The following is a 17,278-nucleotide window of genomic DNA, read 5'->3' on the forward strand; positions in this document are numbered from 1 at the left end:
GGGCCCATGTTTCCAAGAAAACTTCAGTTCTATATTGATGTATTTTAAAGCATCCATTTTTTTTAATGTTCTATCTAATCGTGTTTTTTTCTTTTCTCTCTAACCATAATTTAAATCTAAGATTTCTTGCCAATAAAATAATCATCATAATGAGTCTTTTCTCTCTTTTTTAATTTCTCTCGGTAAACCGAAAAACATATTACTCAGATCTAAATTGAGTTTTAGCCTCGTGATCTTAGATAGTAATGAGCATACCTGGCACCAAAATTGCCGGATCTTTGGGCAAGACCATATATAATGTATTATATAATCAGGTGTTATTTTATACATACTGGATCAATACTGTTACCCATGTTGCCCTTTTTGTGGGAGTTATATAGTCAGAGTGAAGAAGTCACAAATAAGTTGCAAATAAAATATTTTTAAAAATGTTTTCATAGGAAACCTTGTTACATAATTCTGCCATAGTGCAACATATACGTATAACATAGTGAACCAGGTTTAATGTCCCTTCAAATGTAACATATTTGTCAGTATGCAATGAGGGCTTTGTGATAACAAAACATTGATTTGCATAGGTTATGTGGTGGTTGTTATTATAGCAATTAATGTAATTATATATTCTGGGCTAGATTTTATAATTGGTTGGGCTACATATATATATATATATTTTACATCTGGCAACACTACTGTCAGGGGCAGAGAAGCTTCTAGGATAGCGAACGTTTTCAGCTAACCCTATCATTTTCGCTATCAGTCACCACCATATTTAGTTCTGTCTACAATCTCTTGAATTGCCTAAGCGAGAACACACCATCTTAACGTAGTGGGCGGAGGGAAGCTCTGAGTGTCTCACTATAGACGTCACCGGAAGTAGTGCGGGATCCTGACTTCCCGGTGTTCTGTCCTGTCAGCCAATTGGCGCTTAGGCACAGCTGATTTAGCCTTCCATTTCGGGGCAATTTGAATTTGTTATTTTCAGGCTTATTCGTTGGTGTCGGCAATATGATGTCAGCTTTTTCCACCGAGCCATTGGGTAAGTAGCAGTGCGGGACGGGTCACATTAGTGTAGCGCTGCGTACTGCTTGCAGTTAGGCACATGGTTTCTCCTGGGCCCTGAGAGCTTCTCACTGCTGTATGGATCTAACAAGCTTCCAATTCAAAATATATTTGTCATTTCTCTCTTGAAGTGTCTTAAATATGCAACTTGCTTAGTGAAACACTATAGATCGTTTTGTTTTTTTTCTAAAATTCTACGTTTTCTTTCTAAAATATGTTGTATGTTACGAAATAAATATTCATAGAAAGCTTGTTTTTGTGTGTATGTATGTATGTATATATATATATATATATATATATATATATATATATATATATATATATATATATATATAATGTTTTGCTGTTTTTATGTTGAAGAGAATTGTGTTTTCCAGAAAAACAATAACAAGTACAATTACAATAAGATGTTACATAGAGTTTGGTGTTTTAAAGTTCAATTTAGACACATCAAATTTGAAACGAAGTTAAATTAGTATTATGCGTGAATAAGCGTATTAAAGTGACATTTAGCACTAAATAAGTGCTAGATAGAATGATGCATTCAAAGCAGTGGCGTATTTAGGTTTTGTGCTGCCCTAGGCACTCAAAATTCTGCTGACCACCAGCCCCTAGGTTTTAGGCTGTCTTTTGGCCATAATATTTTTTGGTCGGGATATAATGTAACTTTATTAAACCCGCATACACCCAGGTCAAATATCTATATGTGTGACCTACTATTTTCTATAGAAAGTAACTTGCAGTTTACAGGAATTCATACACTGGCCCATTTTTTTTAATAACCTCCATAGGGTCTGAGTGCAGATGTCTGTATGATCCATGAGCTGCTAAACCCAGTGAGGACACTAAAATATATAGCTAATAGCTTGCATATAGCAAATACAGATTTATACATGGACCCATAGTGACAGCTCCCATTAGAAGGTTGCTGTATGGAAATAAAGTGGTTGTCACAGTCTGAACTATAAACTGACTGCTCACCTGACTCTCCTCTCCCGCACTGAAAAAAGGCTCCAAAAGCAGATAGAAAAAATTGTCCACGCTAATGCATGAGGCTAAGGAAGTGAAGATTGCTAAAATGCCGCTCCAAGAGTTTTCGAGCTCCAGGAAACAAATGGGCCAGAGAGGAAATAGAATTCAGACACTCCAGTGCGCTACACGCCGTAACGGCTGAGCAAACCAGAAAGTGGAAGCCAAATACAAAAAGAAAAACAGCTGCACTCAAAAGGCTCCAAAAAAATAAATATTTATTCCTGACAATTTACATGGCACAAGGAAGGACAATCATCATTGTGCCATTTAAATTGTCAGGAATAAATATTTATGCCGTTACGATGTGTACCGCACTGGAGTGTCGGGATTCTATTTTCCTCTCTCACAAGCCCATCAGTGTCAGTTGTTTGCTGGAGCTCGAAAGGACTTGGAGCGGCGTTTTAGCAATCTTCACTTCTTTAGCCTCATGCATTAGAGTGACCAGTAACAATTCTGCTCTAAGCACCATCCACAGCTTGTTGCGCAGCCACCGCTATAATGAATGTTGCCAGCCACTGGACTCGAGTCACACACCAATAAAGGGCCAATTCTTGAGTGCCTCTGCCTCCAAAAAGTGCTGCCCTAGGCCGTAATATGCCCCTGATTCAAAGAAAAGATTAGTTTGAAAATAACATGTAGATGTATAGTTTAAATATAGACAAAATAAGCGTAAAGTTTTAGTGCCTATAAAACAAAGGGCGCTGACATTTTATATTACCATCTCAACTTTAAGGGTTGATTTATCAAGCAAGGGCAGACAGGGGCGTACATCTTCGCCCCAACTACCATTTAGCATTGCGCTCACGTGCAATCCTGCTCGGGCAGGAGCTTTCAATATCCGGGGAGAAAATTTTTGACTGCAGTCGTAGGGGAGGAGAAGGCTTGATAAATCGAACTGTAAGGGTTGCTAAATCGAGCACGAAGGGTTGTTTCACATTTAGTTTTCATCCACGATCTAGTGCAGGGGTGCCCACACTTTTTTTTTTGTGTTGGGATCTACTTTTCAAATGAGCAGCTCAACAAGATCTACCCACTAAAAATGGTCCGGCTCCGAAACTTACATTCCTGCAATTTCAAATAAAGATACCAAGAGAATGAAGAAAAATTGATAATAGGAGAAAAGTTGTTTAAATTGCATGTTCTATATCTGAATCATGGAAAAAGTGTTTCATATCCCTTTTTAAGGTTGCATGATTTAGCAGTACATGGATGTGCAAAAGCATAAAAATAGAACAGGTTAATCCTGACGACAAAAGTAGCACTGACTTAAATTTGGGTTAACAGGAGCAACCCCTTGTGCCATGTTACAAAACCCTGCATTCAAATTACTGCCACTGCCCCCCTTTACTTTTTCACTGCGGGCTTGGCCTGATATGACCCAGTGAGGCTTATACAAATAAATTTCAATAGCTCGCCATGCAGACCTTTTCTTAATGGGTCAACACATTCATTTGACAGACGTCAATCATACTTGTTCATTTAGCATAGCACAGCAGCCTCCGCCTTTACTTTTTCATTCTATTGACGCTTACCCTCCTAACTATAATGCCATATCTATTGGGAGAGTACTCACTCAACCATGCTTTTGATAGGCCAGTTGTGTTGTTCAAAAATCTACATTGATTGGTTGAAATTGATGTCCCTCAAAATCCAATCTTGTATCACTTTTCGTGTTCGACCATCGGACTGTTTAGTGACCTGCCCCATCACACACTGCGGTAGATAAAGCGGTATCCCTAGCAACCATAATCTACTCACGCCCCAGTGTTCAGATTGCGTAAGTTGACCACATAATTTTGATCACATCGGTCGCAATCTACCAGCAGCGCCTTCGGATCTACTGGTAGATCCCAATCTACCTATTGGGCACCCCTGATCTAGTGTATAAAGAAAATGCTGTTTTGTTAAAGGTACAATCTAGTTAAAAGTAAATTTTCATGATACAGATAGGTCATGTAATTTTACAACTTTCCAATTTACATTTATCAAATTTGCTTTGTTCTCTTGGTATTCTTAGTTGAAAGCTAAAACTTGTTAGGCTCATGCTAATTTCTAAGCCCTTGAAGGCTGCCTCTTATCTGAATACATTTTCACAGCTAGAGGGCGTTGGTTCATAGGTGCATATAGATAATGTGCTCACTCGCATGGAGTTACTTATGAGAGGGCAATGAATGGCTAAAATGCAAGTTTGGCAAAATAACTGAAATAAGGGTACAGTCTGCAAGGTAATCACAGAGGTAAAAAGTGTATTAACATAACCGTGTTATAAAAAAAACAACTGGGGAATGGGTAATAAAGGGATTATCGATCTTTTTAAACGAGAATAAATCTGGAGTAGATTGTCCCTTTAAAGGGAAATGCCACCCACATTGTCTTTTATGATTTAGAAAGAGAATGCAATTTTAAACATCTTTCTAATTTACTTATATTATCTAATTTGTTTTATTCTCTTGATATTCTTTGATGAAAGGCATATCTAGATATGCTCACTAGCTGTTGATTGGTTGCTGCACATAGAAGCATTGTGTGATTGGCTCACCATGTGCATTGCTTTTTCTTCAACTAAGGATATTTAAAAAAATGAAGCAAAATAAATAATTAAAGTAAATTGTAATGTTTAAATTTCTATTCTCTATCTGAATCATGAAAGAAAGATTTTGGGTTTAGTGGCCCTTTAAGTCATTTTCTTTTTAAAGGAACTTCATTTTCTTAATATGGGCTCTATACTGTAAATCTTTTTAGTCTGGTAGGATTATCTATGATTTTTTTGCAAGTGCAGCAAAAATCCTTTAATTTCAGAAACACAAATGTTTAACCCCTTAGTGACCAGACCATTTTTAAATTTCTTACCGTTGAGGAACAGGGCTTTTTTTTTACATTTCTGCAGTGTTTGTGTTTAGCTGTAATTTTCCTGTAACTCATTTACTATACCTACACACATTATATACAGTTTTTCTCGCCATTAAATGGACTTTCTAAAGATACCATTATTTTCATCATATATAATTTACTGTAAATATTTTTATAAAATATGATGAAAAAACTTTTTCTAACTTTGACCCCCAAAATCTTACACATCTACAACCACCAAAAAACACCCATGCTAAATAGTTTCTCAATTTTGTCCTGAGTTTAGAAATACCCAATGTTTACATGTTCTTTGTTTTTTTTTGCATGTTATAGGGCAATAAGTACAAGTAGCACTTTCCTATTTCGAAACAATTTAAAAAAAAAAAAAAATTCTCAAAATTAGTGATAGTTACATTGTAATACTGATATCTGTTAGGATGCTGAATAACCCTTCACATGTGTGTATATATATATATATATATATATATATATATATATATATATATATATATATATATATATATATATATATATATATATATATATATATATATATATATATATATATATATATATATATATATTTTTTTTTAGTAGACAACCCAAAGTATTGATCTAGGCCCATTTTGGTATATTTCATGCCACCATTTTACTGCTAAATGCAATCAAATAAAATAAAAAGTTAACTTTTTCACTAACTGTAGGTTTCTCACTGAAATTATTTACAAACAGTTTGTGCAATTTTGTCACAACTGGTTGTAAATGCCTCTGTGATAACCTTTGTTCAGAAATAGCAGACATTTATGGCTTTGGTATTGCTTTTTGGTAATTAGAAGGCCGCTAAATGCCGCTGTGCACAACACTTGTATTATGCCTAGCAGTGAAGGGTTTAATTAGGGAGCTTGTAGGGTTAATTTTAGCTTTAGTGTAGAGATCAGCCTCCCAGCTGACACATCCCACCCCCTGATCCCTCCCAAACAGCTCTCTTCCCTCCCCCACATCACTATTGTCATTGCCATCTTAAGTACTGGCAGAAATCTGCCAGTATAAAAATAAAGGTGTTTTGTGTTTTTTTTAAATATTTTTTCTGAAGTGTAGGATCTCTCTTCCCTCCCCAAACAGCTCTCTAAGCCTCCCCCTTGACCTGTTGGCTGCCATCTTAGGTACTCGCACCCCCAATTTCTGTAGTGTAGCTGCCCCCTCAATATAAATCCCTCTCCCTCCTTCCCTTTCACTATAGATGTCCCATAGTGTAGCGGTCCCGCCCACACATGCGAGATCCCGGATCATCATCCCCACTGACAGGAAATCAGCTACCAGTGATAGGCCGCTCTGTCTGACACTTAGTCTTATGGCGCGGTCGGGCCGGGCTGTGACTATACAGCTGGCCCGATGCGCTGAGGAAAAAAAACAGACCCAAACAGCGTTTTTTGCTAAAAATAAAAAGGCAATAATATGTTAAATAATGGTTGGCTAATATGTGCAGAATTATATAACATTAATTTTAAGGTTTACTGTCCCTTTAAGTATGGTTTTATCTCACTAACAGAGTTTTGCATGAGACACACTCATACATTACCATATAATAATACAAATTACACTTTCTCTCCAAGACATCTAGTTTTTGATAATTGGGCCCTGTGTTTTATTCCCTGCAGAGGAGTTTAACACACAACCTAAATTGTCAAGTGGTGTTCCTGATTAGAAGGACAGCAAGCAAATCAGGAGCAGATATATTTCCAGCACTCACTGTTCATATCCTAGAGTGTTGGAGAACATATGGTACCCAACTCTTGTGATGTTTCTAACCCCTTAGCAGGAGGGTATTTGTTTAACCATTAAATGCTATTACAACTTAAATTATTTTATGTTTTTTTTTTTTTTTTTTAATTTGGTTGTCCCTTTAAAAGGCCATTATAGTGACCTTGCAAAGGGGTTAAAGTGTCGCTTAGGAGCCATATAGGACTGCTGGTTCCAAGTGGAAACTGCTAGTGACCCAATCAACTGCAGTCGCACAGCTGGATCATCAGCAGAGGTAGTTTCATAACCTACCTGAGTGACTGCTGCTGATTGGGTCACTAGCTGTTTCTGCACAGGACCAGCAGTTCTCTGTGGCTCCCAAGTGTGTGTTTTTTTTTTTAACTATATGACTTGCTCTAATGAATTTCTCAACTCTAGTCCCTACCTGAGTATAGGTGAGTGAGCAGCTGACCAGCGTAGGCAGGGATCTAGAATCTGGCCTATTAGGGTTGCTCCAGGAAAGGACTGAGGAATGCCGATTTATTTGATACATTAAAGCAGACATCCTCAAACTTGGCCCTCCAGGGGTTTTGGATGTACATTTCCCATGATGCCCAGCCAGCATATCAGCATTAAAGGGACAGTAAAGGCAAAATTAAACTTATATGGATTGGATACAGCATGACATGTAAAACAACTTTCCAGTTTAGTTCTATAAGTTTTCTTAGTTTTCTTGGTATCCTTTGTTAGAGTAGTCATAGGTGAGCTCATGGGCGGCCTGTGTCTTTAACCATCTGGCAGCAGTGCGTGCAACAATGTTTATAGCAATGTTATACATAGTTGCAAACACAGCTGCCACATAATGCTAAAGACACTGACAGCAGGATTTGATGTATAACATAGTTTTAAGCATTTTTGCAAACGTTTGATGTCTGACACATGCCCGCTCCTTAAAGGGATAGTAAACCCAAAAATGTTCTTTCATGATTCAGATAGAGCATGCAATTTTAAGCATCTTTCTAATTTACTCCTATTAATTTTTCTTTGCTCTCTTGGTATCTTTATTTGAAAAAGCAGGAATGTTAAAGTGATGGTAAATTTCAGACTAAGAATGTTGCAATAAAACATATTAGTTTTCAAGTAAAACCACAATTATTGTTTTTTAAAGTGTGTGTATATATATATATATTTTATGAGAGGTTTATAATCCTAATGATATTGTCTGTTCTTCTGCCGCCCTTCATTTCCTCTTTTGGCTGGGCTGTAATGTATAGAACAGTCACATCCACTCTCTACATAGGCTTTCTATGGGCTTTAAAGGGGCTGGACTTTAAGATTGTCAACTGACACGCATGTTTACTGGATGTTCACTGGAATTGTCATGATGTTCATCCATGTGGGCCGGCATAAGATTGTAATAGAAACATTATATGCACTAATTTAACCCTTTCACAGATGGATTTAAAAAAAAAAAAAGAGGATACACCTATATTTTTTTTTAATGGCATTTTATTATTTGAGGTTTACCATCACTTTAACTCACCTAGGATTACTCTTTAACAAAGGATACCAAGAAAACTAAGCAAAATTAATAGAAGCAAATTGGAAATTTGTTTAAAATTGCATGCTCCATCTGAATCATGAACATTTAATTTTGACTTTACTGTCCATTTAAATATTAACCTTCGCTGCATGAGGACAAAAATAATAAAAGGGCAAGTGCTTGAATACACCTTACCAATACCCCAAACCTCCATAGATGCATGTACCACAGATTGAGAAATAAGGTATCGGAGCGTGTAATTTTCCACTATGTCCCTTTAAAGATGTTTTATTGGACATGCTTATCTAATTTATTAAGTTATCTACTGAGTGAACAGATATCCCTAAATATCTCACAAACCCTTTTAAACAAAAAATTCCCACAATACAACACACAAACACATTCATTAGAATTCTCTGCACAATTACGATTAGCATAGCGAGACAGAGGGAGCATCGTCTTGGTATGAGATAATGGAAAAGATTAAAAATACATACTTATTGTATGAATCTGCAGCTAGAATTCTAGATACAGTTGACACATTTCACAACATATGATATTATTGGATAATGCAGAGATCTAAGAAAATAGGAGATGGGGAATATATCTTTATGAAGTTTACAATAACACTCTTCCACATATCTTAAGCTTTTAGTAACCAAGTTCATTTTCACTTTTATATTTGCTTGATAAAATGTACAATATTTATGTATATGGAAAGGAAATAAACCTGTTAATAAAAAAAAAAAAAAAATTTCAACATACAGAAGTTTAATTTATGCATATGTTTAAAGGGCCACTGTAAGTAAATATTTTCTATGCCTGTTACTAACTACCCCAAATACGCTTTTTATCAATAGCATTTCATTAACATATCTCTACCGTATATCAGAAATCTTGTCTGCAAATTTAATTGTTTTCCAAACCCACTCCGTGGGTATCCTTTGCTCTGTACCAATCCGTTTACAATACCTAGGTTTCAAAATGGCGCTTTAAACACAAAGTTATTGGTTTAAGTATTTTGAACATGCAGTGCTGAAAATAGTGGGCAGGATAACGTGACATCATCGGCGAATAAAATATATAACTTTTAGAACGTTATGAAACTTCGTTTTGGAGAAAATATAGGTCAGTAGGTTTTAATGAATGTTTATTAACTTTAATATGTTAGTTGTTTGGCTTAAAAATTATAACAGAAAGTAATCCGTTATGGTGGAAACTTGCCATCTAGACTCTCTAAAATTGTACTGTATGTAGTTTTGTGGGAAGGCTGGATTGGGGCATCTGATCATAACTTGACTAGTACTTTTATTTTTAATGTACATTTGGAAAGTAGAAGTGAATACTTTTCTAGCTGATTAGGGTTTTGTTATATGTTGCAATTTAGGTGCTGAACCAATGACCCTAGGTTCTCCAACTTCTCCAAAACCTGGTGCCGGTGCTCAGTTTCTTCCTGGTTTCTTAATGGGAGATATGCCAACGCCTGTCACGCCACAAGCCCGTCCATCAGTGGGGATAATGGAAATTCGTTCTCCTGTGTTATCTGGTAATTATTTTGAGATCTTTTAATTGTCTGTCTTATTATGCATAGTACCAAGTCTTAGCCTTACCAGTTTGTTCTGTGTAGCTTTGATGTGGTAGGTGAATAAAGACATGTAAACTATTCACTGGTTTGTAAAAGTTCTTTGTTGGGATCCATTTCCCAATGAGGCATCCTTTATTTTCAGAGACATGAAACACTTTGACATTGTTATACAAAATGTTTAATTATATGTAGTAAAAATATACTTTCACTGTTTATTTTACTCCCCTTTTCTGTAATTTTAGCTTTGAAATGTGTGTTTTCCTATTCTGATAATTGGGAAAACCCAGACCACAGTTTACAAGCCTAACCCTGCACTATATATATGCTCTTAATTGGCCTCATCAGATGTTGTTAGACTGGGAACTGCAAAACCATGAAATATTTGCTAATAAAATGAGTGGTCTGACTTATTTACTCCAGTAACTAATCAGGATTGGCTCCACCAAATATGACAGCTGGGAAGGGAGGAGGAAGGTCACCATTGGAAAAACAAACAGTGTTAATGTATTCAATTTATTTTTGCACTTGATTGGTGTATACATTTATACAGAAAAGCCTTTTAATTACAATGTGTTCCTTTAAGAAATATAAATATCTGAAATTCCATAAGCTGCCAGAATTGAGTTTATATAGAAGTCTACTACTGCGTAAACCATTTTTTTTTCTCTTAACATAAAGGTGGATCCCCTCCTCACCCTGTAGTTCCCAGTCACAAGGATAAGAGTGGTGCTCCTCCTGTTAGAAGTATTTATGATGATATTCTGAGTCCAGGTCTTGGTTCGACCCCTTTAAATGCAAGAAAACCGGTAAATATGAAAAAAATGTTATACAGTACTTTCATTTTGACGTTTGTTGCACAATATACACTTTAATTTGTATTAATGCACCCATTTCAGTTAGTCAGTTTATACTTCCAAGTGTGTATTCATAGCCTAAAGCTCCAACATGAAAATGTATTCTTCTGTAAAATATGGTGAATCTTGTGCTTAGAGACCGTAAACACCTTGAGATTTTTTTAATAAAATGTTGTGTTTTTTTTGTGTAGTAAAACTTGCAATATAGTTTCATTATTGGTTTTACCCCCTATTTAGCTCTGAAATTTGTGGTTTTTCTAATTCTCAGAACTTGAAATACACCCGGCATATTTTTCGGGGCTATCCCTGCTATATAGCTTTCCCTATTTGGTTTCCTAACTACAAAATAATTCACTGTATACTAACTGTGACTGTGGCTAGCCTTGTCTGTGTGCTGCGATTTGGTGGAGTTTGACTACTGAAAACCAATTGCCGCTGACAAAGGATATTTAAAAAAAAAAGTTAGGCTTGTTTAATATGTTCTTCTATAGCAACATAACAGAAATATAATTGCCAGGTGTTTACTCTGGGGGAGTATATTCAAAAATAAAATATGCACTATATGGCCAAAAGTATGTTGACACCCTACAGATTGTTGGGTTCAGGTGTTTCAGCCACACACACTACTAACAGGGGCATAAAATCCAACACGTAGCCCTGAATTCTCCATAAACACTGGCAGTCCAATGGTTCAGAGGAGCTCAGTTACTTTAATTGTAGCACTGTCATAGAATGCCACCATTGCCACAAGTCAGTTTGTGAAATTTCTGTCCTACTAGATCTGCTCTGGTCAATTGTAATTGCTGTTATTTTCAAGTTTTATCTTATAAAAAACGCCTATTACCTGTTGCATCACTCACTACAAAGCTCCATACTGCCTCTGAAATTATATATAAACATTTGAAAATAGATTTCTATTGTCTCTGGAATTGACATAAGCACAATAACTGAGTGTTTGAAGCCTCATTAAATGGGTTTCCATGTCAGAGGAGCTGTACACAAGCTTCCCATCAACATGTGCAATGCCAAGCATTGGCTAGATTGGTATCAATCATGCAGCCACTGGATTCTGGAGCAGTGGAAACAAGTTCTCCGGCATGATGTATATCTTCATTATCAGGTAGTCGGATGGAAAAAACTGTGTGGCCAATGTCAGGAGGACGCTACCTACCTGAATGAACGTTTGGTGGAAGAGGATTAATGGTCTGAGGCTGTTTTTGCAGGGTTGAGCTAGTCCTTTAATTCAATTGAAGGTGATCTTAATGCTCTAGGATACAATATATTATAATTCTGGTTGCTTCCAACTTTGTGACAACAGTTTGGGGAAGGCCATTTCCTGTTCAAGCATGACTGTGCTCCTATGCACAAAGTACATGAAAATATGGTTTGCCAAGTTTGGTATTGAGGAACTCAAGTGGCCTGCACAGAGCTTTAACCTCAACCCTGCTGAACGCCTTTGGATCCGTCGGAATGCAAAGGAGGGGCCAGCTTCATGGTTTTGGAATGGGGATGTCCAACAAGCTCATACAAGTGAGATGGTCAGGTGTCCACATACATGGCCGTATAGTGTGTGTCCAGCTGATGGGATTGCTACTATTCACACGGAGGAGCGCTAAATTAGCTAAATTCAGACAGCATTTGTGTGGTTACAGGCTCACACACACACAATGAAGCTGTGATTGCAGGTTCACACAACTCTTATCAACAGTAGATAATTGTAATCCTCATATAAGCTTACAACAATTATTTATTAAAATATTGCAAGCATCAAACCTTGCAACCAAACTATGAGTTGATATAGTAGTGGGCAGAATCCTCCGTTAAAACTGTGCAATCTTCTAACAGCAGTAGACCTACGCCATCCGCTTTCCCTAATTATGGCATGAAAGGAATAATTGAATGTATAAATAAATGTTATTGTCCAGTTACTCTCTGGTTTGCACTAAGGAAAAGCATACTGTAAAATGTTCTTGCCTTTTTAAATACAGTCTACAAAATAATTTTTGAAAAATAGATAATCCATTTATTACCCATTCCCCAGTTTTGCATAACCAACACTTATATTAATACACTTTTTACCTTTGTGATTACCTTGTATCTAAACATCTTCTGAGAGCCCCCTGATCACATGACTTTTTTTTTTATTTATCAATTGACTTGCATTTTAGCAAATTAGTGCTGTTATGCTGACTCTTAAATAACATTGTGCTCACGCCCGAGGAGTTATTTATATGGCCCACATGAACTAGCAGTCTCCTGTTGTGAAAAGCTAATAAAGCATGTGATAAGAGGCTGTCTTTAGTTGCTTATAAACAGTCAGAAATTTAGAGGTTTAAATGTTTATAAAGTATATTATTATAACCTTTTTGGTTGTGCAAAGCTGGGGAATGGGTAGTAAAGGCATTATCTAGCTTTTTAAACAAGAACAATTTTAGTGTAGACTGTCCCTTTAATGTTTTCCCAATTATCCATTTTATTTGCTGGAGTGTTTTTTTAAATTGTTTACAGATAGCTAATTTTCCTTTTGACATTTGAAATATCTCCCTTTGCCTGATGAAACCACCACTGATACTGAAAATGTAAATACTTGTAACAAGTCCAGAAAAGCGTTGTAAAAAAGATCCAGCAGAAGAAATTACACTTCCAATTGGGGTTGGAAGAGAGGTACAATATTACATTTTCATTTATCTCAGACAGACAAGACAAGAGAATTTTTTTATTTAGACTAATCATTGAGATCTGGTCTTCCTGCAGGCTCAAGCTATTTAATATACAAGACAGCTATTTCATATACAAAAATAACACACAGGAGCAATTTCACATCTATGTTATACCCTGTTGCTGGTGTAAGTCAATAGAAACATATTAAGGGGAAACACATTTTACAGCACTTAAGTTGAGTTTTATTTTTTTTTTAATCCGCTAAACAGCGGTAGGGTTACCATACAAAGCTACTTCCATTGTCAGGTGCGTTTTGTTTCATAAAGCTTAATTTCCTTATGAACATATTTGAGAGGAATTCTTATGATTTATATGTTCATTTATCGGCACAAACTGATTTGTTTAAAGGGACAGTCTACTTGTAAAACCTTGTAAAAATCTTGTGAACCCATGTTGATTATGCAAAGCTGGGAAATGGATAGTAAGGTATTATCTACATTTTTAAACAATAAAATAAAGTAGACTGTCCCTTTTTAAGCAGCATTGCAATTTTTTTTAGATGTTTTAAATTCATCCCCTCTTACTCATGCAGGTCCCTCTTACAGCCATGCATACGCCTATGTCAGGGGCTATGCCATCAACTCCAATGGCAGGTGAGCTGGTACAATATTTGCTTTTTTTGTAATCATATTGTTGTAGCCATAAAGCAAAAGGTAGTTAAAGTATTTCATGTTGGGGGGGGTGGGGGTCTACAGTGCAATGCACATTTTTTATTTTTTTATTTATCTTTTTATGACATTGGCTCTTAACACTGAGATCAGCACCTTTAAAACGCCAATAGGTCCCAGTGTTGTAGAAAACCCTTTATCCAAACTGCTTGAGAATGGAAACATTTTGAAATATTTGTTTCTTTTTTTAAAATGAGGATTGGGAGAGGGCATTGAACCAAGTGTAAGCAACAATATCTTATGAAAAGTAATTATTACTAAATGACATAATACAGCTTATACATCTAATTAAAGGTAGTTTTATATCATTTTTTTTTTTTAGTACTTTTGTGACTTAGGAAAAATAGTAAGATAGTAGATGATTAAAAAAAGTCCATCAACCTTATACAAATCTTAATATATTTACAATAGAAGCTCCAGTTGAGCATAAATTAACCCTATTAAAAAAAATGATCATTTTATTTTTAACAAAGTATTAGTCAAAAAGTTTGGATTTTAGAATTCCAGCTTTGGGAATATGTACCTGTGCACAGCGGTCAGTGCCTGTCTCAAAGCTCATTCATGAGGTGCTGTTCTTGATTGTGCAAACAAAAAAAGCACTTGCTGTATACAGGATGGGTAGCATGGGATCTGATTGGCTGTACCATCTGCCCAAAGATAACAGAATAAGAAGCAGCATCACAGGGCAAGGAGTGCCTGCTGAGGGTATATAAACATCCACATGGGTGCTATAGTTATAGTAGTTTGATTGCCGAAGTATTCAAGACATCAGCTATGTACTACTACAGCGGCTCATAGATGTTTTATAGACAAGTTATTTCTCACGGTTCTGGTAATTATGCATGGAGACAAATGGCTTCCTGCGTCAGCGGTAGATGTGGTGGCTGCATCCAATTACGCAGTCCTTTATGGGTTAAAATCTTTTTTGTTTTTTTTTAGATACAAGAAGACTTATCTATTAACCTAACAATTTGTCATATATAACCTATATTTTATATTTATCTTGCTGAAAATGTATGATTTGGTTTCTAAAACAAAAATCTTTTTTTGCCAGAATTTACATAAATCTGTTTTTCTACTAGATTATAAACCTATGAATACTCTTATTTTAAATAGCATCAAGTGTGTTCAGCCCAGCTACTATTGGCCAAAGCAGAAAATCCACACTTTCTCCAGCCCAGTTGGACCCCTTTTATACACAAGGAGATGCATTAACTTCAGACGATCAGCTTGATGATTCATGGGTGACTTTATTTGGGTCAGTTAACTGGTCACATTTATAATTCTTCTGCATATTTATTTTACTTTATTAAATAAATTAGAATATATAACAATGTGTTATAGATTCTGCAGCCTGGTTTAGTTTTTTTAGTCCTGTAAGTTTGTGTGTCACAAAACTAGCATTTGCGCACTACTAAATTTAGTTGTAATCGTGGTCATTGGATTGCTACAGCTGTGAATAGTATGCAAGGTGTTGACTCCTGAAATGTCACCATATCATGTGCTGCAACCATATCAACCTAAAGATAAAACAGGTGCACACAATTGTATAGTAGACTTTTCTATAACCAATACTTAAAGGGACAGTAAAGTCAAAATTAAACTTTGATTCAGATAGAATGTGAAATTTTAAACAACTTTCCAGTTGTATTATCAAATTTCCTTCATTCTAATTGTATCCTTTATTGAAGAGAATACCTAGGTAGGCTCAGGAGCAGCAATGTACTGCTGGGAGCTGGCTGGTGATTGGTAGCTGCACATATATTCCTCTTGTCATTGGCTCTCCAGACATGTTCACCTAGCTTCCAGTAGTGTTGTCTACTCAAAGGACATTTAATGATAGAAGTAAATTAGAAAGATGTTTAAAATTGAATGCACTATTGGAATCAATAGTCTAATTTTAGTCTTCCTTTAAAAGGAAATTAACCCCTTAATGACCACATCACTTTTCCATTTCTTTCATGTAATTGGCAAGAGTCCATGAGCTAGTGACATATGGGATATACAATCCTACCAGGAGGGGCAAAGTTTCCCAAACCTCAAAATGCCTATAAATACACCCCTCACCACACCCACAATTCAGTTTTACAAACTTTGCCTCCTATGGAGGTGGTGAAGTAAGTTTGTGCTAAGATTTCTACGTTGATATGCGCTTCTCAGCATTGTTGAAGCCCGATTCCTCAGAGTACAGCGAATGTCAGAGGGACGTGAAGGGAGTATCACCTATTGAATACGATGATTTCCCTAACGGGTCTTTTTCATGGGTTCTCTGTTCATCTCCTACCTCCCTTTTCAGATAGACGATATACTCTCAAATTTACCATTACCTCTACTAAAGAACTGTTTTAGTACTGGTTTGGCTATCTGCTATATGTGGATGGGTGTCTTTTGGTAAGTATGTTTTTATTACTTAAGACACTCTCAGCTATGGTTTGGCACTTTATGCAAATTATATAAAGTTCTAAATATATGTATTGTACTTATATTTGCCATGAGTCAGGTTCATGTATTTCCTTCTGCAGACTGTCAGTTTCATGTATTTCCTTCTGCAGACTGTCAGTTTCATATTTGGGAATATAAACACTTTAAGAAATTTATTTCTTACCTGGGGTTTAGTCTTTCTCTTGTTAAGTGTAGTCAGTCCACGGGTCATCCATTACTTATGGAATATATCTCTTCCTAACAGGAAGCTGCAAGAGGATCACCCAAAGCAGAGCTGCTATATAGCTCCTCCCCTCACATGTCATATTCAGTCATTCTCTTGCAGCCTAACTAAAGATAGGTCGCTGTGAGAGGTCTGTGGTGTTTTTTAACTTAGTTTATTTCTACAATCAAAAGTTTGTTATTTTAAATGGCACCGGAGTGTGCTGTTTGTTCTCAGGCAGCATTAGAAGAAGAATCTGCCTGCGTTTTCTATGATCTTAGCAGACGTAACTAAGATCCACTGGCTGTTCTCATCTGAGGAGTGAGGTAACTTCAGAAAAGGGGAATAGCATGCAGGGCCCCCCTGCAAATGAGGTATGTGCAGTAAAATTTTTTTTCTGAGGAATGGAATTGACTGAGAAAATACTGCTGATACCAATGTAAAGTAAGTTCAGCCTTAAATGCAGTGATAGCGACTGGTATTAGGCTGATGAGTGTGTGTACACTGAATGTATTTTTCTAAGGAATGGAATTGACTCTGAAAATACTGTTAATACTGAAATAATGTATGGGCCTTAACTGC

The 17,278-nt window shown here is 36.2% G+C and overlaps 1 protein-coding gene across 1 annotated transcript in view; it reads left to right on the forward strand.

The window, feature by feature from the left end:
• The first annotated feature begins 882 nt into the window (after positions 1–882).
• Positions 883–17,278, forward strand: part of NUP35 (nucleoporin 35) — a 67,338-nt gene continuing 50,942 nt past the window's right edge. The window contains exons 1-5 of the mRNA XM_053698541.1: positions 883–1,036; positions 9,612–9,770; positions 10,488–10,615; positions 13,917–13,977; positions 15,169–15,310. Coding sequence (XP_053554516.1) covers positions 1,006–1,036; positions 9,612–9,770; positions 10,488–10,615; positions 13,917–13,977; positions 15,169–15,310 — 521 coding nt within the window. The 5' untranslated portion in view covers positions 883–1,005. The remainder of the gene's footprint in view (positions 1,037–9,611; positions 9,771–10,487; positions 10,616–13,916; positions 13,978–15,168; positions 15,311–17,278) is intronic.

The sequence above is a fragment of the Bombina bombina genome, chromosome 1 (assembly GCF_027579735.1).
Source record: "Bombina bombina isolate aBomBom1 chromosome 1, aBomBom1.pri, whole genome shotgun sequence".
Classification (NCBI taxonomy): Eukaryota; Metazoa; Chordata; class Amphibia; order Anura; family Bombinatoridae; genus Bombina; species Bombina bombina.